This window comes from Dermacentor andersoni, chromosome 10 (assembly GCF_023375885.2).
Source record: "Dermacentor andersoni chromosome 10, qqDerAnde1_hic_scaffold, whole genome shotgun sequence".
In the NCBI taxonomy this organism is placed as follows: domain Eukaryota; kingdom Metazoa; phylum Arthropoda; class Arachnida; order Ixodida; family Ixodidae; genus Dermacentor; species Dermacentor andersoni.
This window is the reverse complement of record NC_092823.1, coordinates 113,202,719-113,227,762: the sequence shown is the minus strand read 5'-3', so window position 1 is coordinate 113,227,762 and position 25,044 is coordinate 113,202,719. Positions and strand designations below refer to the sequence as shown.

At 44.5% G+C, this 25,044-nt stretch overlaps 1 protein-coding gene and 1 non-coding gene across 2 annotated transcripts; both read left to right on the top strand.

Moving 5' to 3' along the window:
• The first annotated feature begins 1,784 nt into the window (after positions 1-1,784).
• On the top strand, positions 1,785-25,044 carry LOC126544707 (gastric triacylglycerol lipase-like). The gene is made up of 9 exons (XM_055078119.2): positions 1,785-2,100; positions 9,144-9,345; positions 11,524-11,638; positions 13,053-13,203; positions 16,732-16,827; positions 21,558-21,710; positions 22,496-22,567; positions 24,243-24,311; positions 24,793-25,044. Exons 1-9 carry the CDS (start codon positions 1,945-1,947, stop codon positions 25,042-25,044), a joined length of 1,266 nt encoding a protein of 421 aa, XP_054934094.2. The 5' UTR covers positions 1,785-1,944.
• TRNAV-CAC (transfer RNA valine (anticodon CAC)) lies at positions 18,841-18,913 on the top strand. The gene has a single exon. It is a non-coding gene; the product is annotated as a tRNA-Val (tRNA).

The window sequence follows — 25,044 nt, the reverse complement described above, 5'->3', positions numbered from 1 at the left end:
GAGATTGGGGAGTGGAGCCAAATCTACCTCACAAACACTTTTCACAAACAGATTTGTGCTCTGATTCGCGCTTTTCAGAAGTAGATTATTGTTGATTCACTCACCACATTATTGCGACATCAGTGCATCATGCTTGAAAGCAGATTACGGTTTACCAATTCTTGCACATCGCCGTCGTATCGCCAGCCTACCATTATCGAACAATGTTTTTACACTGCCTCTAGGCGTAATAGGAGTACGCTTCATCAGTGGTGCAAAAATCACTTCTCGCAGATTATTAAGTGTCGCTCGCCTCCGCTGCGCCTACTATCACATCTTTCTTTTTCCTTGCGTAGTTGTACAGATCGGAACGATCTTCTCTAGGGGGCTGCTACTATCACCCGTTCATCTGTATTCACGCGAGAACTACCCGCGCTTCTTGTACCCTAAATAATATTCATACCTTAAATAACTGTTGTCCTACTGGGGTCATTAAGTGGAGTATTTATTGGGGTCTTTCAGTGAAAGTGAAAGTGAAGCGCATTCTGGACTTGTGAAAAAATGCGAAGCAGGTTCTGAGTTGTCCAAGATGAAAGAGCGCGATTCGTTAGCGTGTGTCCTGGAGTACTGATTACCACCGTATCCTCGAGTTTCAAGGAGGCACAGGATATAATTGAAAGCAGAGGGTACTCATGATAATGGAACTTGTTTATTATATATACATTCAGAAATGAAACAGGTCTCGACATCCATAGTGTCGAAGCAGGACACCGGTGTACGAAGGAAAGCGTTCAAAATCACAAGGAGTACTTAAGGGAGTTCAATAGTATATGGACGCACCCTCATGATTCAAGGAGGCTTGCCAGATAGGAAATAGAAAATCCGGGAGCCTTGAGCAGATTTATGCAGTGTCCGAGTGAAAGGGCCGGGCAGAGAAAGAGGTCTCGGGCGCATTGGAAGGTAGGGCCCGCATCCTGATAGTGCTTTTGCACTAGGAGTTTATAGAGAACAAACGCCAGCCAATACTTATGTTGAACATATTGTTAGTGGAAGTGAGCAAAGCGCATGTACAGAAGAAAAACTATGTAGATGCAGCCCGAGAAGTCTAACAGCATTCACAAACTCTAATGTAGAAGACAGCCTCAGGTGGCGTTTCAGACACAGAAACGCACACGCAAAGGCAAAAGAATATTATATATATATATATATAGAGAGAGAGAGAGAGAGAGAGAGGGAGGGAGGGAGAGAGGACATAAAAGAGAAAATAGCGAAGTTGTCTAAACTTATGGCCGATATGCAGTGAAGCGTGTTTCTAGCGTCCGGGACAAAAGCCCCAACCAACATTTCAACTTTTATCTGAATGAGTAGACGACGCTTATAATTGGTCAAGACTGGCGCTCCTTCAAGGAGCCCTGGAACGCAGAAAATTGTCATCAGGTGTTCCGACGCTTGGGGGAAGTTTCTAACGAGGAAAAAGAGGGCGTTTATTCGTTCCGGCAACATCTCGGCAAAGTCGTGTGCTTTAATACACATAGAGTCGAGGTCATGAGGTCTGCAGCCCTCAGCCAGTTTTACACCTTCGCGTGCCTAACAACGTTTACATTCTCCCCATGATTCTCCACGAATTCGATGACGTCATGGTTGGCTGCACACTTTTCTTCTCTAGAAAAACCTTCTCTCTGGTCAGACGCTAATTGACCTTGGCTGTATTCTTTTACCGTTTTACCGAAGCCGCTTGAGGGGTGGTTCGTGCGTCTCCGAGACAAGATTACACACCTGTAGCCGCAGCCGCGGGGTGTGTCCTCCTCACTCGCTTACGCTACCAGCTGTCGAGCCGAGAGGAAAGTGATGCTTTTTTCTCCTCGATATCTGACCTGTTTGCATTAGCTCTCCTTGTGTTTTTATCCTTTCCGCCTGCCAGTCGTGTCAAGTCGAGTCGATTCATGTCGTCGTAGTCAACGGTGCATGCGCACAGCATCGACCAAAATGGTGTCACCGGCCACAGCTATATCTCGTCTCATCCCGAGTCTTCTGTTGGGAACCGTGAGAACGGCTCTGGATTTGCCGTCCGAGCTTGCAAATTTCTACACCGGGGCGGATCCGGACCGATGCACCGGAATCGTGAGTACAGATGCGTTTGAGTGGGCATTGCATTAGATAAGTGCTTGAGATAGTTTGTTTTGGATAGTAATCTATACACTGGTTAAATATTTACATTGCCCTGAACTGATTTGAAGCTGAGCTCGGCGAAATCTCACCGTCGCCATACGGTCCCGAGTGCGACAGCGCATGCACGACCAAGCGCGCCGCCCGCTTGGCCGAGTGCACACGCGACCCGCGTGCCGCGTGTTGGATGTCACGTGATCTGCTGCGTGAGCCAGGGCGAGCACGCGACTGCGAGGCGACAAGGCTTGACGCGCTATGCTATCTTGCTGCGCGTCGAACGCGGCGTTCAGTTTTGGAGGCCACGTGATCTTCTGAGTTTTGGAGGCGGGGAACAGTTGAAATGATGAAGTGAGCGGCAGCACTGAACGTTCGACTTTGGACAAGCAGGCGCGCTCCACGCTACCGACACTCCTCGTCTCCACAACGTCGTGGCCGCGAGGGCTCATGGTCATCGAGCGAACTCTGTTCACGTGCGTCTTTGAACGCATCACATCAAGCGGGCTTAGTTAGAAAATGATTACTCACTGCAAACTACAAGCCTTAGTTCGTACGTGCTGTACCGGCGCGGCCTGAACCGCTAGGGTGTAGTACCCTGATATACATTCCTATTCCGGTGAGTGCTTCGCCCTTCGGATAGACCAGTGATTTTTTCTGTCACTCTTATAGGCACTCGACTACATCTTCGGTCGCGTACAATTGACATAAAGATCGGCATGAAATCGTCTCTCCCCCCTTACATCTGTAAGTGAAACCATATCCAGCATACGGGACATACCTAAACATGCTTACTGCTAGATATACTTAAACATACCAAATATGCGGGACTTCGTATACTTAATCATGGTACCAGTTACATTTGTGTGGAACAGTTTTTCAGGTAATAGGTACAGCCACGTGGAACACTGTTCCGGTAACAGTGCAAGACTATTTCATTGAAACGTAGCTTCAAATATTTGTTGCAATTTAAAAAGTACGAAGTCCAGATGGACTGAACGCCGTTCCATTAAAGTAAATGAAAATTTTCTCATATTCTTACCTTATAGCTAGAGTTTAAGTGCAACGAGCTCAAGAGAGCACGTCCCTAGCGCTCAGCTCGGCAGCTTCTCAGCGTTTTGTCAGCGCACTCGAACCAACCTGCATGTTTCGCGCTTCCGCGCCTCGGCCACGTGATTGGAAACGTCGATGCTTTTTCTCGTCGTGAAGAAACGGCATGTTTTGACATCTACACCGGTAGCTACACACGCACCGATACGGGCGGCCACTTACATAAATCTGTCCGCGAACGTTTCGCCGGAATGCCTCCTTGTCGCAGCACCGACTCCGCCACCCAAATCATGCCGTGTTCCGTTCTGTTTGCCCCGGTTGGGGCTCTCATCGGCAAGCGACCCCGAGAGAGGAAAGTGTGTCAGCCGCTGACCCTGAAGCCCTCGCGCGCGCGCGTCGTACTCGGTGGGTGCGTTTACGGAAACGGAAACGCTGTTTTAAAAGTTTCATACGCGTGAATGCGCCGGATTAGGAGTGCACGCGAAAGTGCTCGTTTTTATTTTATATGCGCGAGTGCGGGATGTCACGTGTGCAGGTGCCCGTGTGTGTGTGACGCACTGTTTCGTCGATGGTGCAGCTTGTGAGATAAGGCGTAACTATAAAAGGGACACCAAAGAGTAAAGCTTAGTCAGTAAATCATGCTTTTACAAGAAAAACCTAAGCAAAGACAATAGTCTCCTCTAACAACTACTTTTGCCTTGAGTGGGGAGGGGACTTGGTACGGCAGAAAAGACGCAAAAAAGGAAACACCGTCTCAGGTTACTCAGAGAAGTCTAGTTAGAGAAGAGAAGCCTCAGTTAGAGAAGAGAAGCGAAACAAAATAAAATTGGCAGTGGCTTAGCTCGGCTATGCCAGGATATACGTAGCGAAAGCTAAGGCATAGCATGGTGAGCATTGGTTAATCCTGATTGCAAGTCCAGGTTAGTCTGGTTGTCTAGCTATGTTACGGCGTTTAGCCAGTCGTTCGGTGCGCTGTCCGTCTGTTTCCTCGGCGATTCAATTCCTCTTCATCTCGCTCCGATGTCGATTCCAGGCCTCCTCCTGCTTATCAGAATTGTCGCCGTCCATAGTGCCGCCTCAACTGTGGTTGCGGCGCACGCGAGCTCTCCTTTTCAATCCTTCATGTTATCAGGCATGCGACGCAGCTGGCGAAGCGAGCGGAGGTGAGCGCAACGACGAGGAACTAGGTGTGACCAGGGACGCGGTGTGACGTCATGTGCCTCCTCGGAGCACGGCCACGGCGAAATCGCAAGTTCGCGGCCAATAAAGTTTTCGCTTTAAAATCTGGTAAGCTGTACGAGAGACGTAGTCGTAGCGGGGTACGTGAAACGTCTTGTACGTGCTGCAGAAGGAGTATCGGCACTAGGGTACACAGAGAAATTACGTAACCGAATACAGAAGTTACATTTATTCACGCACTAGAAAGCTCACACGCTTATGTTACGGCTAGTGGGGGTCTTATGGTCCAATTTAGCAATCCTGCTCACTCGTTTGTTTTGCGGAAGGTGTTTATTTTTGGGATGCTAAGGTACAGAAAATGGCACTCCAACGCGTGGTATTCGAGACTGCCCGGTGTCGCTCGAGCCCGCCGCGGTAGATTGTTGGGACTCCTGTGCTTGCGCTCCCTATGGAAACGGACACGTTGTTGTTGTTCCCTGAAAACATGGCTCATACCCACGAGGCCACGTTCCGCCGTGGTCAGATGTAGTTGGGTAGGCAACCTTGTTGCTCCCGGAGCCTTTTCACGCCATTTCTAGACCGTATACGTATCGAACGCAGGAGCGCCATAAACGAGCAAACGTGAACTTTCAGCAAAATATCGCACACTTGTAGCCCTTGTAACTCCCGATGAACACAGGCTTGAATTTGATGGATTATACCTGCTATGCTACGGTGAGCTATAAAACGCGACCACTGCCATTCCACTGCCACTGCCAGTGCCGCCGAGCTAGGCCTATCTGAACACCGAGCGAGAGACTAACTTTCAATCCGATTGCGTCATGCCTGGCGCGACAGCAGCGTCATCTGTGCTTTCAATACATGCATGACGGAATAATAGCTGTTTTCCTCTATACACAACGCTACGAAAGTAAGGCGCGTGGTGGGGGGGGGGGGGGGGGAGTACAGTTGCAGAAATGTATGCGACAAAAGTAAAAGGCTACTTTCACTACACGCCGTCTTAGCAAGCGATCGAGCCTTCTATAGATTGATTTTAAAGGAGCTTCATATAAAAAATATTTTGGTACTCAATGCGCGGACGCTATTTAGAACGCGTTATAAGCCACTCTACGCAGCAGATCACCCATATTTCTTATACTCTTATTTTCATAATAATCCTAGATTGATTATGCACTCCGCAAGTTTTAATTTTAGAGAAAGACTTCCATTGTGGATATTGCGTTCTAGGAAACGTCCGATTCAGCAGCATTCGAATTCCGGCCTGTTTAGCCTCCGTGGTGGCGTAGTGGCTTTTGCATTGCGCTGCTAAGCCCGATGGCGCGGGATCGAATCCTGGCCCCGGCGGCCGCACTTAGATGGATGTGAAATGTAAAAACAGCCTGTGTTCCGTGCATTGACTGCCCTTTAAAAAATCCGAAGTGGTCAAAATTAATCTGCACTCCTGCACTACGGTGTGTCTCATAACCGGATGGCGGTATCCGGCAGGTGAAAGGCCAGAATTTTCGCATCACGCTTTTTTGCGTCATCTGACTGCGAGTGAGTTTAACAGAGTTTGCATAAAAGCGCGTTTAACGTCGTTTAAATAGTTCGTCAGCTAGGCGTACCTGCATGCTATTTTTGAGGCGGGGAAAACATTATAGATACAGAGATGAAGTCAATGCACATAAAAAGGCCACATGGTGTGCTGAATGACAAACGATTTACTTTCAAGGTAAACAAAAATTTAAAATTTTAAATACGCAGGAAAGCTTCGTCAGAGGCATAAAAGAATAGACGAGTGGGGTGGTCGCACGCAACAATACATGCGCAAAGGAAACGCACACAGTAGGTATATAAAGTTTAGAAATGTTTGCTTTATCACAGAAATTGTGCTCTGGATAGTTATGTAGGGTTTTATTGCACAAAAGCAAGTGAGGCTATGATGCGCCAAATTGTGTCCTTGATGGCGCACACTTGTTGCGATGAGGATATTTAGGGCATCATGAGTCTTATCACTAAGTGATTCCGCAGAAAACATGTCTTCCAATACCTTTCCTTTTCTTAATTTGTTGGAGTAAAAAAAAAAGAATTCTTGACATTTTTAACTCACTAGGGTTTCTTTTTTATGTTTGGCATAGCCGGGTCCTTTGGCGGCCTCCCTCCTCAGGATTCGTGCATTTCGTAAACAAGAACAACGGAAGGACAGTTGCGGTAGGGTGTAACAACAACGGTTTTCTGTACAAAGAGAAGGACGAGGTGGCATGCCGTGACGAACGCATTCGGCCGAGAACTTCCAAGGTCGTCCCGGCTTGGAAGCGCAGTGTTTTCCGGGGCAGGGCACGGAAGAAACGCGCGCGAGAGCCAAATGTAACGACAGATCGCGTGGCCGGGTCGATCTTGGAGCCGAGGGGGAAAATACGTCGCTGTAAATGCGTCAACTGGGCTGCGCTGCGTTTTTTATAATAAGGCTTGCTTTGCGTGCTCAGAAGCCGCGCTCCCTGACGTTCGAATACCGAGAAAACGTGCCTTTGGGAAGTGCGGGAGAGGAGTGGTTTTGGGGGGGGGGGGGGGGGGCTATCTTATTTAGTCACTTTTCTCTAGGTACTGTAACATTTCGCCTGGGCGAATTTCCTGTTGAGTTACTTTACCAGTTACTTAACCGACAGACGTATGGAGAACAGAGAGAAAGGAGGACTAATGAACCTGGAGAAGTTTGCCTGTCGGTGCACCTGAAACGGGGAAAACGGCGAGAAACGAATGGCAGGCACAGGGAATACCACAGACACGCGATTAACATATGCAGAAGACACCACGACACACAGCATAAAAGGTCAAATTAGCGTGAGACCAGTGATTCGCAGAAAGGGTAAAAGCAAACGCGTCAACTATGGACGCGCTATAGAACATGTTAAGTGCTTTAACTCCCCGCGTATCGCGACGACAGATTGTTTCTTCATGGGTATTCATGGGCATGAATTGTCCCACTACGCTAACATTACGTGCCATCTTGTATCCCATGCCCTGCCCTTCAAAACAGCCGTGGGCGTTGGAATTCTTCAAACCCGCCGTGGTTGCTCAGTGGCTATGGTGTGGGGCTGCTGAGCACGAGGTCGCGGGATTGAATTCCGGCCACGGCGGCCGCATTTCGATGAGGGCGAAATGCGAAAACACCCGTGTACTTATATTTAGGTGCACGTTAAAGAACTCCAGGTGGTCGAAATTTCCGGAGTCCTCCGCTACGGCGTGCCTCATAATCAGAAAGTGGTTTTGGCACGTAAAAACCCATAATTTAATTTTTAATTCTTGTTCAGGTTCAGGTGCTCTTAGAATTTTACCTCCTCGGAAAGCTTTGAAGAAGGTTCACTTCATGATATAGAAAAGCCTAATGTCGTCCATCGTCTTGACTGTAATTAATATTATCATATTTATTCGCCAATTTTCTATTTATATTACTCTTTTTACGCTCCACTATGGAATGGTTTAATCCCCTTCCACCATACTGCATATTACATTACATATTACATCGATATAACTTTTTTCCCGATAAAGTAAACCTCCACGGGTCTCTAAAGCTGACGCGGTTATATAGCACGCAAGATGGAATAGTCTTGATGAGTGAATAAAAGACATAAACAAAAAAACTACACTGCCGGTGTTTATGTGATGACATTTGGCATCATGTGCATACGTTCCTAACATTTCGACGTAATATAATTAGACCTATCACGTGTTATATTTTATGTTCTGCGCTTGCGCGAAATACACATTAGACGGGCTTTACTGGGGACTTTATTGCTGGCTCTACTGCTGGAGATGACTTGCAGCAAATTATTGAGAACCTTAACCGACAACCGAAGACAAAGGTAACATGCAATAGCCAGGCAAGAGGACGAATAATCATGATTGGTAGTCAACCTCCAGAATCTATGCAAGAGTACGCTTATCTAGGCCAGTATTCACAGGGAACCCTGATCATAAGCAGGGAATTTAAGGGAGAATAAAAATGGTTTGGAGGCTGGAGCGCACATGGCAGGCATTACGAAATCATGACCGGCAGCATACCGAAATCCTTGAAAAGAAAAGTGCAAAAGCGGTGCGCTCTGCCGATGCTAACACTTATGCGACAGAAATTCTGAGATCATCAAAGAAACTTACGAAGTTAGCGACCGTACAACGAACGATGCAATGGAGTATGTTAGCCGTAACGTTAAGAGATAGGGCGATTGCGGTGTTGATTAAAGAGTAAACAGGGGTAGCAGATATCCTGTAGTTAAGATCAGGAGGATGAAGTTGAGCTGGGCAGGCCATGTCATGCCTAGGGCAGATAACCGGCTGTCTATTACAGTTACAGATAGGGTGCCAAGGGAAGCGAAGCATTGTCGGAGATGGCACACAATTAGGTGGCATGATGAAATTAGGACTTGTGTATAGTGTCCCTCCCACACGCACTCAGTGCTTACTCTCTCCCTTTTTTCCTCTTTCTATTCTCCTTTCCCCCAGAAGAGCATCCGTAGCAAACCGGATGCTCTTCTCGTTGACCTCCTTGACTTTCCTATCCTTGTTTTCTCTCTCTCTTGGCCGGCGCAAGATTATGTCAGCTGCGAAGAGGTAATCGGAGATCGCTGGCAGAGGCCTCCGTACGGCTGTGGACATTGATCGGCTGATGATGACGATGGTGACGATAGTGATGATGATGATCGTTATGGCGACTGCGTATCGTAAAAGCGAAGTGGCAAACAGCGCGGACAGCGGAGGGTGACTTCAATGTCTTCTCTATGTATTCCTTTCCATCGCAGGAACAACTTATTCGAAGCAAGGGCTATCCTTTCGAACGCCACAATGCGATCACGAGCGAAGGGTACATCATCGAGATGCACCGGATACCGCACGGCAAAGAACGATGCAAAGACCCGTGTCACAGGCAACCTATCCTCCTCATGAGTGGTCTACTCGGTGACTCGTCGAACTTCGTGCTGGACTTTCCGAAACAGTCACTCGGTAAGATTCACGGCGGTAGTGTAACCAATTTGAATCGGCGGGTTTTTGCGCTATCTAGATGAGTGCCAACAACGAAACCAGCTGCACAAGATCCTTCGTAGACCTCAGAACACTTCGGAAAGACGCCCTTTCTTTGCGGAGAAAACACTTGGACCCTGCTTGTGCCCCAACAAGCTGAAGTTGTCTTTGAAAACACTACGGTTTTTTTTTCGTGTACAGTGTGTTCATCAATTTTTCTTTGGCGAACAGTAATTTTTGTGCCCTCTTGTTATTTCTTAATGTGTTTATGACTTGCTCATACATTCGCTGCTATAAGGATTTTGTAACGTTTTTCTTTCTCTCTTTATTTCTTCATACGTAGGCTTGTTTCGGTGGTGCTTAGATATTTTGTGAACTTGTTTCTTCTTTATTGCGTTTTCCTTGCGTTTTTCGTTGTGTGAAATTTTCGTAATGTGAGCATACGGCTCAGCCGTACGGCTGAGTATGACAGTGCGTCCTTGCCTCGCCCTCAGTGGTGGCCTCTGCAAGACAAACAGAAGTTCGAGAAGATATTGGGTAGCCTCTCTTCACAGCTTACCAGCTCAGAAAATCACACAAACTCTTCTGCATGTACATAAAGACTGACCTGAGGACCCGACCGCAGAAACGTTGGGCCTCGTCCAGTACATGCTCATAAATGGAACTCCTGTCAGCACTCTTTTTCACTCCACTCTCCCCACGTGTAGGTTAGCACATCGAACAAAGACTAGCTGACTTCCCTGACTTTTCTTCCTGTCTATCTCTCGGGAGTGTTAGCGGAAATGTGCAAAAAGTATAGTCAAAGCTGCTTTCTAGCAACACACAAAATCTGGGGGCTGGAGGTATAGATCCCAAGAATCGTGAGGTGATTTTGACAAGATTATTTTTACAGGTATACCTGGGCGTAGGGAGGTGAGGTTGTGGGTAAGCTGACCTGCGGGGCTGGTTTTAGTGTTAAGCACGGGGTCATCGGCTCTACTCCTACCTTCGTCGACCGCGTTTCAATGGGGTGGAAAAAAACGCCTGCATGCTGATAATTCTTCGTTAAATGAACTAAGGTAAATAAATAGTGATTTCGAGGGCGCATCTATGACATGTCACATGGTCATCTCGTGGAACCTTGGATCACAAAATGCAATCAATCAATCAAGTTATGTTGATCAATGACTCATTCAATCTATAAATCAGAATAAATCAACTGCATGATAGAAGTTCTATCATAAGGGATAAATTGCCTCAGACAGGCTAGTTTGACAAAATAGGTCCACCTGTCGAAATGTCGGCCAGCCTGTCTCTCACACTTTGTACCTGTTTATAAACTTCTATCCCAGAGTGTGCTTCCATTTGGCAGCCTCTTTGTTGACTTTTGGCATTCAATCAACTAAATATTAATATCAATCAGCAGGTTAATGAATTAATGAGTGACCTTTAGATCAACCCGCCACGGTAGCTTAGCAGCTGTGGTTTTGCCGTGCTAAGCACGAGGTCGCGGGATCAAATCCTGACCGCGGTGGTCGCATTTAGCTGAGAGCGAAATGAAAAAAAAAAAAAGAAAAAAGACCTGCCTCCTGCATTGGGGGCACGTTAAGGATCTTCTGACTGATGTTCAAAATTATCCAGGAGTCCCCCACTGCGACGGGCCTCATAATCAAATCGTAGTTTTGCCGCGTAAAACCGCAGAAATCAGTTCAATTCCTTTAAATAACTTACGCGACTGTGTTACTTCAATAAATGAATAATAATTATACGGCATCTGTGAAGAGTTGCTTTCGGATACAGTCGCTATAGAATACAGGCTTTAGTTACAGGTTTGCGTACGCGTCACGAAGCAGTGGTCTGTAGCTTGCCGCGCAAGTGCGTTCTCGAAACCTTGATAATTGCAGCCCAGAGAATTCTATGGGTTGCCTATACAATTCGATTAACAAGCAAGCCATACAATTACAGACGCTTTGAAGGAGCCTCGAATGATATCAGACAGTTATTTTGATACTTTTCCCAACAAAATTTTATTAATTCAGCCATCCTATCGAAAATTATATTGTTCTGGCTGTGCTAAATGAAGTTCAGCTTAATTAGAAACACAGTTTTCGCCATATTTCTTAAAAAAAATAGAATTCATGTCTCGCTTACATCTGTACTTAATGCATCTTATATTGGCAGGATATGTCTTGGCGGACAGCAAATACGACGTGTGGATGGGAAACGTACGTGGTAATACGTACGGAAAACGTCACAAGAAGTACAACAAACGTTCACGAAGATTCTGGAATTTTTCGTGAGTCGTTTTGATTTTTGTTCATCTTTTAGTAATGTTTCGTTTATTTAAGCTTCTTCTCCTTAGTAGTGCTCAATATTCCAGACAATGAAGGTTTCACAAATTAGATGCCATGAATTTCCATAAACGCCATTCACTGACGTCATTCAAAACGAATGTTGTGAAGTTCAGGACACTAATTACTTTGAGCCTGCAAATGCAATGTTATTTATGTGCGCCGCTTGGTTCACGGTCACTTATTATATCCTTATAATTTTAATGTAATATTTTGTTGTACATTTAGTTTTTCTTAGTTTTTTTTCGTTAACTGCTAACTACAACAAAACGAGAAGTATGCCTGATAAACAGACTGCTAGATCAATATTGTAGTTAAAAATAGAGCAATGAACGACATGATAATACACAAGAAATAAGCAGGAATCAAGAAGGAAACATTTCACAATTGCTTAAAGATGAAATCCTTACTATAGCACACGAGACATAAGACAAAGTTACAAATATATACAAATTATACACAATGGAGAGCTACAACATGATATGTGACACGCTATATAGCCCTCTAATTATGTCGCACTTGGTGAGTTCATAGCAAAGTAACATAACAAGTCGCCGACGCGAAAAACTGGCCACAATTTTAAATTGTGATAAAAAGAAGCTTGATCAGATTACACCTCCACAAGAGAAACTAAGCATTACGTTAAAGAAGCATCAAAATACATGAACGCCTAAATGTCGCGTTTTCCCTTAAATACCGCTGAAAAAAAGAATTCATTCCAATGAACTTTTCCTTAAGATTCCAATCCTAAAGTTTCTTTAGTACACATGCGTATACTTTTTAGTATGCTTGAAGTATTTAAAAGAAGAGGTAGGTATCAAGGACAAAAAGATGCTGCTTTATTATTCAAAAGAAAATATTTTCAATGGAATCCTCCCAAAAGCTTGGTTTGAATTTGACTTTTCCGGTAATTTTCTTCCTTTGGGCTACTCTATTGGATTAAAACCATATGAATATTTGTCAAGATCTCTGCAACTTTCTGCGCGAGACAAAAAGGATTGCTTGCTAAAGCTGTTCTTTTTACTTCTTGTGCTCACATAATTTTGCTGGAATACTTAGATGTATAAGCCTTCATATCTGTAAGTATAGACATTTGAGCTTACGGTTACAAGATAATTATTTCATTTAATATTACTTTCCCGAAAAATTGATAAAAACAGTTTTTTCACTTCCCAATTCAGGGCCGGTTCCTTAGAGTGGGTTGCGCCATTTCACTAAGGAACAAGAACAAGATGTTGCGCCATCGACTGAAGTGTATGGTGGAATTTGTAATCCCAAGAAAGCGTCGCACTTTACATTCCGTAAATTAACTGCCGCGGAATTGTTTGCTGATAAACATTATACACATCACTGCCGCAGGTTCCACGAACATGCAAAGTACGATCTGCCGGCCCAGATCGACTACGTCCTGAAGAAGACAGGCAGGAAAGACCTCCTGTACTTGGGAATCTCACAGGGCACGCTCTTGTTCTTCACCATGATGTCCGAGAGGCCGAAGTACAACGACAAAGTGAGAATAGACAACTTCACCGCGCTTGTTGGAGCTTTCGCGCCCTGTGACTGAGGATGAGAAGTTATAAAAACATAAAGCATTTCATACGTAGTGACAGTAAACACTGCCAAGGCTAAAGCGACTTTTGAAACTTGTTGCGTTGGCGTCAAAGGAATACCTTGGGTCACGTGACATCCAGACATAATAAGCATGTGCTACTTAACCATTTTTAGCCCTTTGCGATTTCACTCCATAGCGAATCTAAGCTCCTAAATGAGGACGAACTCGTCTCCAAGTCTAGAAGTCTATTCTCCCACGGGGCGAACGTGCAATAATATAGCCACACGCCTGATTCTTTCCTCGTAACCTGTCCCGGCTCGCGGAAGCTCGCTTTCAGAGGCTTTGAGCTGGGGTGACCCTCGCACCTGCTCTCACCTGGGTTTGGAGATCTGCGATTGACAGCAACCGGTAACGCGTCCTAAGCACCTGGCTCCTGCGTCTACAGCGGACACTCATCATTTTTTGTAGCTTTACCCTGCTACTAAGGACATAATGCATAGATTTATCAGGGATGCCATACTCAAGCCTAATGTTTTCCAGAGGACTATCCACAAGATAACAGACAAAAAAGGCGCAAACTCATTCACACGGTACCTACGTCGCACAGGGCTGCATGCTTTCGCACGATGTAAATTTTCGTTCATGTTTTAGAGCGAAGCTCGTAAAAGGTGTTGCGGAATGATTTTTGTGTGGCGTCGAGTTTTCCTGGAGAAGACGTCGCACATATCAAAAGCCATTGGACCGTGAGATGCGGGAATTGACGAATATCGATCACAGTACTACTCCTGTACATTTCACAGCATTTCCAGCTTAATACGAGATCGTACGTATCAGAAAATAATAAAAGCTACAGCCTGGCTACTTCTTTTAGCCATTTGAGTCACTCAAGCGGGATCTGTTACAAGAAAACGTTCGTAAAAGAGCCATGGCCTATCGGAAAAGGATCACGGGAATATTCCCGCGTAGAACTTGGTCCTTTATGCCCAGTGCAGGGCTCGATCAAATAAGTACGTTTTATCAGCAGGAATTGCTTTTCCAGACTGCTCTTTGACTTCCACTAAAACAGAACTAACGCGCAATACTTTTCAATGCAATGACATTATGAGCGAATTCCACCTGCTTTGGAGGTGTCTGACAGAAGGTATGGGCCGATTCCGAAGACAAAGCAGTCTAACACAACGTCTCAAAGCGCAAGCTGTCACGAGGGAAGAATGCGACAAACTAGTTCGTGACGCATTCGCCAGGGGTCTCTTAGAGCGACTTTGGCGCGAAAGAAGCGTGCGTGCGATTGTAGTCCAATGGTTAGATCATGGGGGGGGGGGGGGGTATTTGCTGGAAGTCAGAGGTTGTGTTCCACCACCAGTCGCGCATTTAATTATGTTAACATATGCGGACTTCACCCAGTTTGGAGACATCTAACAGTACTCGAGGTGTGTTGGGCGTATATGCATTTGCGTCACAGTGTGCACGATTTAGGGATGCGAGATATCGAACCGTCACTTTGGTGAACGAGAGTATGTGCAAGGCGTCCCTTGACTCGCCTGCTGCTGTTGAGACGTCACAATAATTAGAGAGTCAGCTAGGCTATGTCCTGGCCTAGTTTTTTTTTCTGAACGTACTAATAGCGCGAACCATTTGTTGTAGTAGTATGATTGACAACCTCCCAATTTCAATGAAGCATTCAAAGGCCCATGTTGAGGAAGGGCAGCGTTTTCACACTGCGCTACGCTCGGTTCAGTTGATCCTATATTTCCCACTGCACTAATATTTTCCGACAGCGCCACTTCACTTGCAGCAGGGGCACTTGGCGCGTGCATAAGAGATATACGTAACACACCCATTTCATATGGGAGTGTATGGGTGTACATGGGTATATGATTAATTCCCGTAAGTCAATGAAAGCTCGTCACTACTCTCAGCGTGCATGTTCCCCCAAAAGATGAACGCTGTACGCCTGCATATTGCCGTGTTGCTGGAGAAGTGAGCCTGGGACATAAAACTTATGAAATGTCGAGACATGCAAACGCATTATATAGAAATTTCGACGGGTGAAAAGTACAGTACATAGAATATATATTCTAGTCACGATAGAACAATCGAATTAGCGCGCGGTATTAAATTAACAGCGTGAGAGAAATGTGAGGACACTGACAACGGCAAGAACATGGCTGACTTACAAAAATCCTTTTTGTGCGGGCCGAAGTAATATCTAGTCTCGTTACAACAAAAATGCAAGAGAAACAAGGACATGCAAGAAAAAAAAGGCAGGTTGTAGGTTCATAAGTATTATATGAAACAGCACAATAAGAGAGAAGCATATGGCTGACAGCCAAATTGAGCGTTCAAATTGGCTGCCATAGATAGCGTCTTTTGGCGCACAGTCATAGTTGAAGCATTTTGCGGGTTTTAAAGTGTGGGCTGTGGAACTTAAGATGTCTCAGGTAACTTTGATTGTCATTCCGGCCGCGGAGGCCGCATTTCGATGAGGGCGATATCCGAAAACACCTGTGTACTTTGATTTAGGTGGACGTTAAACAACCCCGGATGCTCCAAATTTCCGGAGTCCCCCATTATGGCGTGCCTCATAATCATATCGTGGTGCTGCACGCAAAACCTCATAATTTCAAATATAACTGCCGTAAAGTTTGTCGCCAGCCTGAAGAATTTCTCTCCGATGGTCGCTGTCTCTAAATACATTAGGCTTCTCGCGATTTTTGCCTAACTGTAGCCCTTCCAGGAGATACCCCGCAATGCCACGGTACAAAGAACCTGAGCTTCTCAAACGCTGGTGAGTTATGACAATTAAGAGCCTGTGGCGTCGTAACGCCGTAGTCGAAGCAAGCTGCGTTAACCCTCTCATCTTATTCCAGTGGAAACGCAGCCTGATAGACAGGTGACTCATTCACGGGTGCAAAAAATACGTGTTGGTGTTTAGATGTTGGTGATTGAGACTTAGTAGTAATTAATGCCGTAAAAGCATGAAATATTTACGACGCAGTCGTTCGAATTCAGACTTGAAGAAGTGATATTTCGTCTAGTTAAGGAAAATTCGACAGCTAGCCATAGCTAACATAAATTTCTGCCTAAGAAATGAAGAAAGCCCCCACTCAGGCACACACAGACATACTAGACCAAACGGAAGCAGTTGGTTGACCAGTCTCGCCGATAAACTATATACATAATTAAACAAAATTCGAGAGCGGGTTAGTTCTTTAAGCGATCAAGATCGAGTTCTTTAAGGCCAGGTAAATTTGTGTGCTTGGTTTTCAGTGTCTGCGTGTGGAAGCTTCAGCGCAGTTTTTGCCATTTCTCGCGAACAAATTTAGTATAGCTCTCATTAACAGCTTTCGACTCAATATTGACTTGGTCAGAGGAATAGACCACTTCCCTTACCATATCGTGAATCCTATACGTAATTGTGTGTTTTATTAATTGTATTATTTATCAATTACTTCATCTGTTTACTTCTTCGTGGACCCGACGCAGGTGAAGGTGTTCGCGGGCTTGGCTCCGTTCAACAAGCTGTCACACATGGACTCTGACGCCCTCGCCATAGTGATGCCTTTCGCCGATCATGCATTGGTGAGCTTCAGCTGCTACAGAGTGCCTCACACGTCTGGCAAACAACTGCAAGCAAATACATGTACTTTATTTCCTTGCAAGCGAGACATCGACTATTTTCTGCTCTCACTGCATCTTTGTAGTGTATCGGTAACTTGCACGTCATGTCCCGGACGCAGCTTGTCACCATGCCGGTCCTCCAACATGGCGACTAGGATGACGTTAGTCTTCAGACGGCCGGACAGGATGATGTCAAGCAGGTTACTCGTGGCAGTATTTACTGCCGCTAGTAACTTGCTTCAGACGCGGCCGGAACGCTGAGCTGGCCATCTGTGCCATTTGTGCCACCTGGACCATTGGAGAACCACCGCGTGAGACGTCAACAGATGCCGCTTCTGTAGCCTTTCACCAATTCTGGTCCTCCAACATGGTGGCTAGAATAATGCCAATGTTCTTTCGTGCAATGTGGGCTCATATATATATTTAGCTGGTGCTCTTGTAGGCTATCCGCTGTAACTTTGAGTCCTATTTCAAGTTGCCCACCCTTCCGCCATACGAAGGAGATTGTTGGAACTTCTTTTTTCATACATCTAGAAGATGATAAATCATCTGCTCTGCTCCTCACGAGCTACCACAGGCTAAAGCGCATGTGATCTTTCGCTCTTCCATTAAAAGCAGTTCGTCGTTCGGACTTGCCGACCAGACAGCCTAGGCTGCTTCTTTCTTGAACAGGACAGCGTGGTAGCTGGTAGACCCTGAGGTCAACAACAAAGAATAACTTTCGAACCTACCTAGGCTCATGGGTTTATGGGGATAGCGGGTTATGATCTGGCCCTAAGGGTCCTGTACGGGCTATTCAACAGAAATATATTATTGTCTCACTATTCGTAGACGTCACATAATCGTATACTTTTCACGTTACACTTTCCCAGAGCTTCCGTAGGTTCCTGGATAAAATGCCTTACATTGTGAATGGCGATAATGATGATATTGGTATTATCTGGCGGAATGCCACCAAACGGGAACGAAACCAGAGAAAGAAAAGAGGAAGAAACAGACAAAAAGACAGGAAAGGTGGCTCTTTTCCCTTTTGTCTGTTTCTTCTTTACGGATCTTTTTTGGTTTTCTCCCTGTTCGCCAGCATTCCACTGCGCAATACCATATGCAAGCTCGTCCAGCAAGTCACTATTAAGACGTTGGTAATGGCGATTAGTGTGCAGACGTGGGCGGAAAATCAGTGACAGGCCAGGGAAAGACGCTGACAGCTAAGTATGTTCCAGAATGCTCATATTCCGTGTGATGGTATGTTTGTGGTTCCATTATTTCGTTTATCTCTGCCTCACTAATTGAGATACATTCAGAAAGGAAAAGGAGATCATGCACACAAAGAATACAAAAAAGTAATGCGGCAGTGAAACTGAAAAAAAGAACACATACAGAGACTTGCGTTCTTACCTTCTAATATCAAAAACATTTCTTATGTACCAATGCTGTGTTCTTGCTCAAATTTCACAGCAAGATCACATTTTATAGTCTAGATTGTTCAATATACAATTTGGAACTGTTACTCCCTTTGTTTCTTAATAAAATATTTTTAATTTGCCTTCGACCAAGCCTCTTGAGTGCCCACGTCGCACCTCCCAGCCATTGATAGAAACCAATCTCGAAGGTCATGTTGTTTTCCCGTACTAAAGGCGCCGGAATTGACACAACCGCCATGGTTGAAACATCGCTCACTCTGTAAGGTGTAGACGAAGGAAAATGACATCTGTTTCTTGACAGACCGAACGAATAACATTTCAAAATGTTACATTAAACAACCTGAGAGATAAAATGCGATGTTTCTGAGAAATTTGAGCAAGAACATAGCGGCGCTGTGTTCAAAGCTTCTTTGTTTGTCGCCAATAATCTTAAAGGAAAAAACAAATATTCGAAGTTCTCTTTTGCGGGGACCTACAACACACTCTTATAATTTTTGTTTGCAACTATTTCATGTTGTGGAAAAACACTTCTAAAAAAGACACTTCCGTGCTCGTTTCCGTGGTGTAGTGGTTATCACGTGCGCCTCACACGCGCAAGGTCCCCGGTTCGATCCCGGGCGGAAACATTTTTTTTTCCATTGTTCCCAGGGTTTTTTTTTTTTTACACTAGTCCGATACCCACGGGTCTTCGGCTGGAAAATTGCCAAAAAGAAAAAAAAAAGACAACTGCAAGCGCATGAAGCAAACGAGCGATTTAGGAAGTTTACATTTGGATATCAAGATAAAATTGCGCCACCGCAGGAATGGTTAACATGTTCGAGATACGCGGAGTGGAATGGCATGCACGAAGCTACATAATCAAGACAATTGAAACGTGTGCCCATGGTTGCGTGAGTTACTCTGCAGGGTTATGTCAGATCCGGCTTGGAGGTTGGTACATATACTGACTGCAGTCGCCTCTGGTAGATAACACGACGTCACAGGACTTTGCTGATGCAACATTTAGACTTTACGTTGCGCGAAAAATAGCAGCCGTCGCTCCATGCTGCTCGGCAAGTCGTAAATAGCTTAGTCGTTCTTGACGTTTGCTCACTGACCTCCTGACAAAAATTTACGCTGAAGTTCCGTAGGAGCCTAGCAGACGCTGGCAGTTCGAGAAATATTACGAGCTGCAGAATGACACTTTCATCTGTAGCCCTCCTCTTCTGTTTATTTGTGTGCGATGTGATGAGTTATACTGGGCTATATTTATTTTTCTCTTTATATTCGTTCTCTCCTCTGTATGTGTCTTCCTCTTAAAATCACTGAAAAAAATATTTTGCGCTCACGCTGCTCTGTTTTTGCTAAAATGTTGCTTAAAGCAAGCACAAAATTGATCATTTTATGCCTTGACGCGAGCCATAAAAAGCCCTTTCTCTTTCTCTCTGGAAACCAATTTCGAAGGCCATAATTTGCCGTACTCTCGACGCCGGAAGTGACGATGCCACCTTGTTTTAAACACCACTCACTGCGAGGAGCGCACACGAAGGATCATTTTCTACCGTTTTCTTGACAAACCAGACAAGCAATAGTGCCGGATGTCATAATGAACAATCCGGACCGTAAAATTTGAGAAGGAACAGAGCAATGGTTCACGCGAAATCTTTGTTTAAATGTCATTCAAGGAAGAAAGGAGGTCTCTGTAGTTTGTGATGATCCACCGTAAGCTTCGCAATCTTAAGTGTGACGGCAGCGAAATGAGTGCAGTGCATTAGTTAAGCAATGTTGCGAAAGCTACAAGGCTAGTATTTGTCTAATTTTATTATTAACAACCTCGAAATAGCTCCTACGCAGAGGACGCGTGCACCTGGAGGTTGGCGGATATAAAGCAAATATAAAGCAAACCTCTGTGACATTGAAGCGCGCAGCGGGCGCCACCTTGTCTCGGAGGCAATGCCGAGGAGTCACTCTAATTCTCAACGACCTCGGTTTTGCGTCATTTCCGGTGAATGGTAATGGTGATGGCATTTTCTTTTTTGAGTTCCGATATCAAAAAATGGGAATTTTTGCGAGTTTTTTTTTGTCAAGCATCCAGTTGCATTTGAAAAGCAATATCTACAATGGAGGCTGGTCTATATCTGCACACTCTGTAAATAAACTTTTTGCGTGCGTAGTCCGAAATTTCTGGGCAGATGACCTTTAAAAGGGAACTCCGGCGTTTTTTAACCATATTAGGACAGTGTCATTTTCAAATGGTATTGACAATCCTGTCACCAGTAGGGTGGTCCAGTTTGCTTAGAAACACATAGCTTTAAATAACAAATAAAGGACGTACCAAAATCGAAACTGGTACCTGCTTCATTTGGTGTCTATGATGAGTCGACGACGCCAGATCCTACACTGCCGTAATGTGAACAGGCAGAACGCGTTTAGTAAGGTCAGTGGACGCCGAAAATTCGTCGCAGTTGCCCTTTAATACCCGTCTGACACTGCTACTTTACTACGGCTATCATGTCAATGTGCTTTGAAGTTATCAAGCTCTACCGAGTCGAAAGAGCTCCAACCGTGCTACATAGCAAACTTCACGGCTGTCGAAATGTTTAATACTGACACCCAGCCTTATGGCACCACCGCCGCGAAACATACTTATACCTCCGCGAAAATGACCGGCCCTCTAAATTATTATAAATATCTAAAAGCACGTTTTCGCTGCTGTAGACTTCCTGAATGTGACACTTAAGTTTTGAAGTACGAATTGTAGTCAGTTTTTGTGTGCGCGGTCTGGCAACATTGACGCTGCTGGGTGCAGTGTTTTCGACATGGCGTGGGACTGGCGGTCGGTCGTGCTTGAAAGAAAACTAATTATGCTTCCAAGGTGAATAGCGTATTGGAACTATTTATATTTGAACGCGTTCTTTACGATGTTCTGGTCTTCCTGATCTCGGCAATAGCGCACCAATCGAAGCCTTTTGAAATTTTGTTAGAATTCCGCGCCGTTTACTCGACCAGGTAGACTAATCGACTCGACGTTGAAGCAGCCCATGTGCCAGTACCTACTTCGCCGTTAAGTCGGTGTACTATCGGTTCTAAGGAGTTCGGTATGCAAAGGAAAGAAAATGAGTTTAGTCAGCGCTTCAGCATGTGACCGGTGGTTCTTTCATTCCACCAAAGGCTCTGAGTAGTGGTGCTGCTCGTAATGGTCCAGCTTATCACTGTACGCCTGATGAAAATGACATGGTTTCCACATCTACAGTGATGCCTATCTTCGATCTGTTTTTTTTCTACACGCAGCGCATGGCGTACACACTGGGCAGATACGAGATCATGCCCCAGGGATTTCCCTTGCTGCCGCTGGCACGAAGCTTCTGCGCCTTGCCAACAAGAGCCATTTGTTCCTTACTCGGGGACGAGTTCGGCAACCTCGGCAGCAAGTATATGAACATGGTACCACCCGGAACCTAGATGAGACTTTATTTGTTCCTACTATTAACAAGCAAACCGCTCTAATAGAACTAAGTGGTTGCACACTAAAGTGAGGTCACGACTGCTTTACACATACATTGTGGATCTATTAAACAAACCTGAACGTACCGAAACTCTAACTAGATTGTGGTGTGACTGTGTTACTGCGCAACCGATCCTATTACTTCAAAACGAAGCTTTACCTCTCTCCATCTTATCTGAATAAGGGGGAAAACTATCGTAATTATTGCAAAAGTTAAAGATGAATATTTCCTTAACGTGGACATGCAGCCCGGATGTCAAATTTTGAAATCATTTTTTTTTCTATTTTAATCGATTTCCAATGTTAGTAGCGTACTAGTGTACGTTAATAACAGTGTTGTACTTTTTTTAATGGCAGCAATCTAATGCTCGGCAGGCATTAATTTCTTCTCAGAACTTGCATACCGTAAACTTGACTCTGCTGGTAGCTCAGTGGCACGGCGTACAAGAGAGACGAGTTTTAGTATCGTAGTTCTTTTCATTCGCAAGTTCATAAAAAAAGTTCTGCCGATAGTTGTGAGGAAATCTTGGAGTTACGCAATTGTTTTTTGAACAAAGTAATAAATTTTGCAAGAATTTTGCACCTGCAGTGTCGACACTGCCGTTGGTGTACCCGCGGTTATTAAAGGTATGCTGAACAATAGTGAGTGTTAGTGTGTCAGACGTTTGATAAATGTATGCGCCAGATTCGTAACCTAAGCTCAGCGTATGCTGTGTCATTGCAGTCTCGCATCCCCGTGTACCTCTGTCACGTTCCTGCTGGGAGTTCAGTGAAGAATATTGTTCACTATTCGCAGGTAGGTTGATACGTCTGAGAGACGTGGACTAAAGTCTCCACAATTCGGAAAATATTTCAGAGTAATATTTGAGGGGACAGAACAGCAAACAAGGGACCAGGCTGCGCTTGAAAAATAATATGAAATATTGTATGTGGCTGTTAGACACATATTGCAGAGACACTTCCATAAGAGAGTTTCTAAGTTGAGGCACAACATATCCAAGCAATTATCAGAAATTATTGGTCGCATAGAGAGGCACGTTTTGTGCTATTGCTTGATATTCTTGTAGACCGATGGACCTGCCCACATCGCCTTTCTTTCAGAAACATAAGGTACCTAAAGGAAGTAATGTATATCTTCCGAACTTAATACTATACATCCACCGAAACCAATCACATAATACCATTACAGACCACACCCTCATGCTATATGATCTTTTCAAACTAAGTAAGGAAATTCCAAGATATCGTAGTAATTATGGAAAGCAAATTTAAGCTTAACTAGAGGACGGCAACGCTGCTTAATAATTCTTCTCTTGAGCATAGCATTAGTATATATCACATAGGCCTCACAACATATGTTATAAAACTGTTAATTTAAGGGTACTTTCACTAGCCATGACAAGAGCTAACAGAAGTATTTGGCTGTTATGGAAAAATTCTCGGCGGTATTTTTTGTTCGTATGTTTACCAACTACAAATTTTTAGATGAATTGTCGTATTCTGCTGTATTTCTGGATTGCATGTTTTTTACGTTATTTTTGTTTCTTTGTGTTTATCCCAAGCCATGAAGTGATTTCAATCCATGCTAAAATGTACTTCCATATTTTCATCTTTTTTTGCATGATCCTACATGAGTTGTGCGCTGTAGGCTCTGTTCTTTGTTGCATTATGGCCACCATGTAAACACTTTTCGGAGGAGCCGAGATCTCCTCAAGCCTGTCCACCTTTAGCCGGGACTTTCTCTTTACTTTTTGAAGGAAAATATGTAAATATATGAAAGCGATTCGCTACATTTTAAAAGTCGTCAATACGTAATTCTACATTGAGATAAAAGAAGGCGCATGTAGTTTAAAGAGCAGGGACCGAATTCACAAACCTTTTCGTTTGTAAGTGCTGTTTGACTTTAGATGACCACTTTCGTTAATGATATGCCCGATAATACGAATAGCTCGACGGGAGCTCTTTCGAACATTTCTGTGAATACAGGCCCAGGCTTTTCGTAGAAGTCTAAGTAAAGGATAAATATACGGAAGGGAAAAAATGATGGAGCGAACAAAAAGGGCCAAGAAAGTCACGCCATCAGCGTCCCCCGTACATACGAGTGATGCCAAGAAGTTGGCCAAGAGCAAAACTGGTTTGTGATCCTTCAAGCGGCACACATCTCGAAGGCCTTGCTCTTGATCTTGTGGATACCAAAGCTGCCACCGCGTGCCGCGTGAAGTTCGCATTCTTATTCTCTGTGTTTCTTTCTCGGTCTGATTTTGACATGGCAGCACAAGGATAAGTGATAAGTTGAAACAAACTCGTACTAAATTATATTTCCTCCATTATGACATTCAGTGAACTGAGCAGCTTATGAGGCAATTTTTGTCTTGTGCCGAATCTATAAAAGATCATATATCTAAATTTAATCCAGCTTCAAACGTAGAGTTGTTGTCTGAAACGTATTTCTTTGTTGCTACACAAAACAGCTTGTCCAGTCGAAGAAGGCAACGAAGTTTGACTACGGTCCAGTTGACAACAAGATTTATTACGGCCAGGTAAGTACCAAAAAAGATAAATATTTTTTTTGTGTTGCAATATCAATTATGTGGGCACCATATACAGTCACATTCGCGGATTCAACGTAATTTTTTGGATGTGTGTGTGTGCAGTATATAAAAGGTGTTGCAGCATTATTATGGGTCAGATTATTAAAGCAAAAATAAAAAGAGTACGATACATGAAGTGTGGACAAACATTGTTCAGCCGGCAGAAGTAGTTTGGAACCTCGTGCATCTTTTCTATTATATTTAGTCGACTGATTAGCCCTGAATAACTACGCAATTTAATATTTGCTGCTCTAATGACGTCAGATTGAACGCCCAATTGTTCTCACTGGAAAAATCACACCGCAGTAGTTCGCAAACAACGTTATGTCGCTTAAACTTCTTTATTTTTCCGCGTTTCAAAGTTGTAATAAAACGGCCACGTAGATGAGCGTGAACGATGAATTAGCAGTAATTACCGATGCGTCCGCAGGAGGACCCTCCAGAATACAAGATAAGCAACGTGAAGACCGACGTGGGCATTTTCTGGAGTCGTGGCGATCGGATTGTGTCGCCGGCTAACGTACGTGAGCTCATCAAGGACTTGGGACCACGCGTCAAAAAGAACCACTTCATCGACGACCCCTACTACACGCACGTGCACTTCGTCATGGCATTGAACAACCCAATGTTGTTGTATAAAGACCTGCTGGAGTTTCTGGATAAATACGCGACGTCTTCCTAG

What these genes read in the sequence shown, in the direction of transcription:
- LOC126544707 (XM_055078119.2), top strand. Translation starts at nt 1,945, where the DNA reads ATGCGCACAGCATCGACCAAAATGGTGTCACCGGCCACAGCTATATCT. An exon ending in CTTTCCGAAACAGTCACTCG is followed by an intron (nt 9,346 to 11,523) that starts GTAAGATTCACG and finishes TTATATTGGCAG; the next exon opens with GATATGTCTTGGCGGACAGC. An exon ending in GGCCGAAGTACAACGACAAA is followed by an intron (nt 13,204 to 16,731) that starts GTGAGAATAGAC and finishes GACCCGACGCAG; the next exon opens with GTGAAGGTGTTCGCGGGCTT.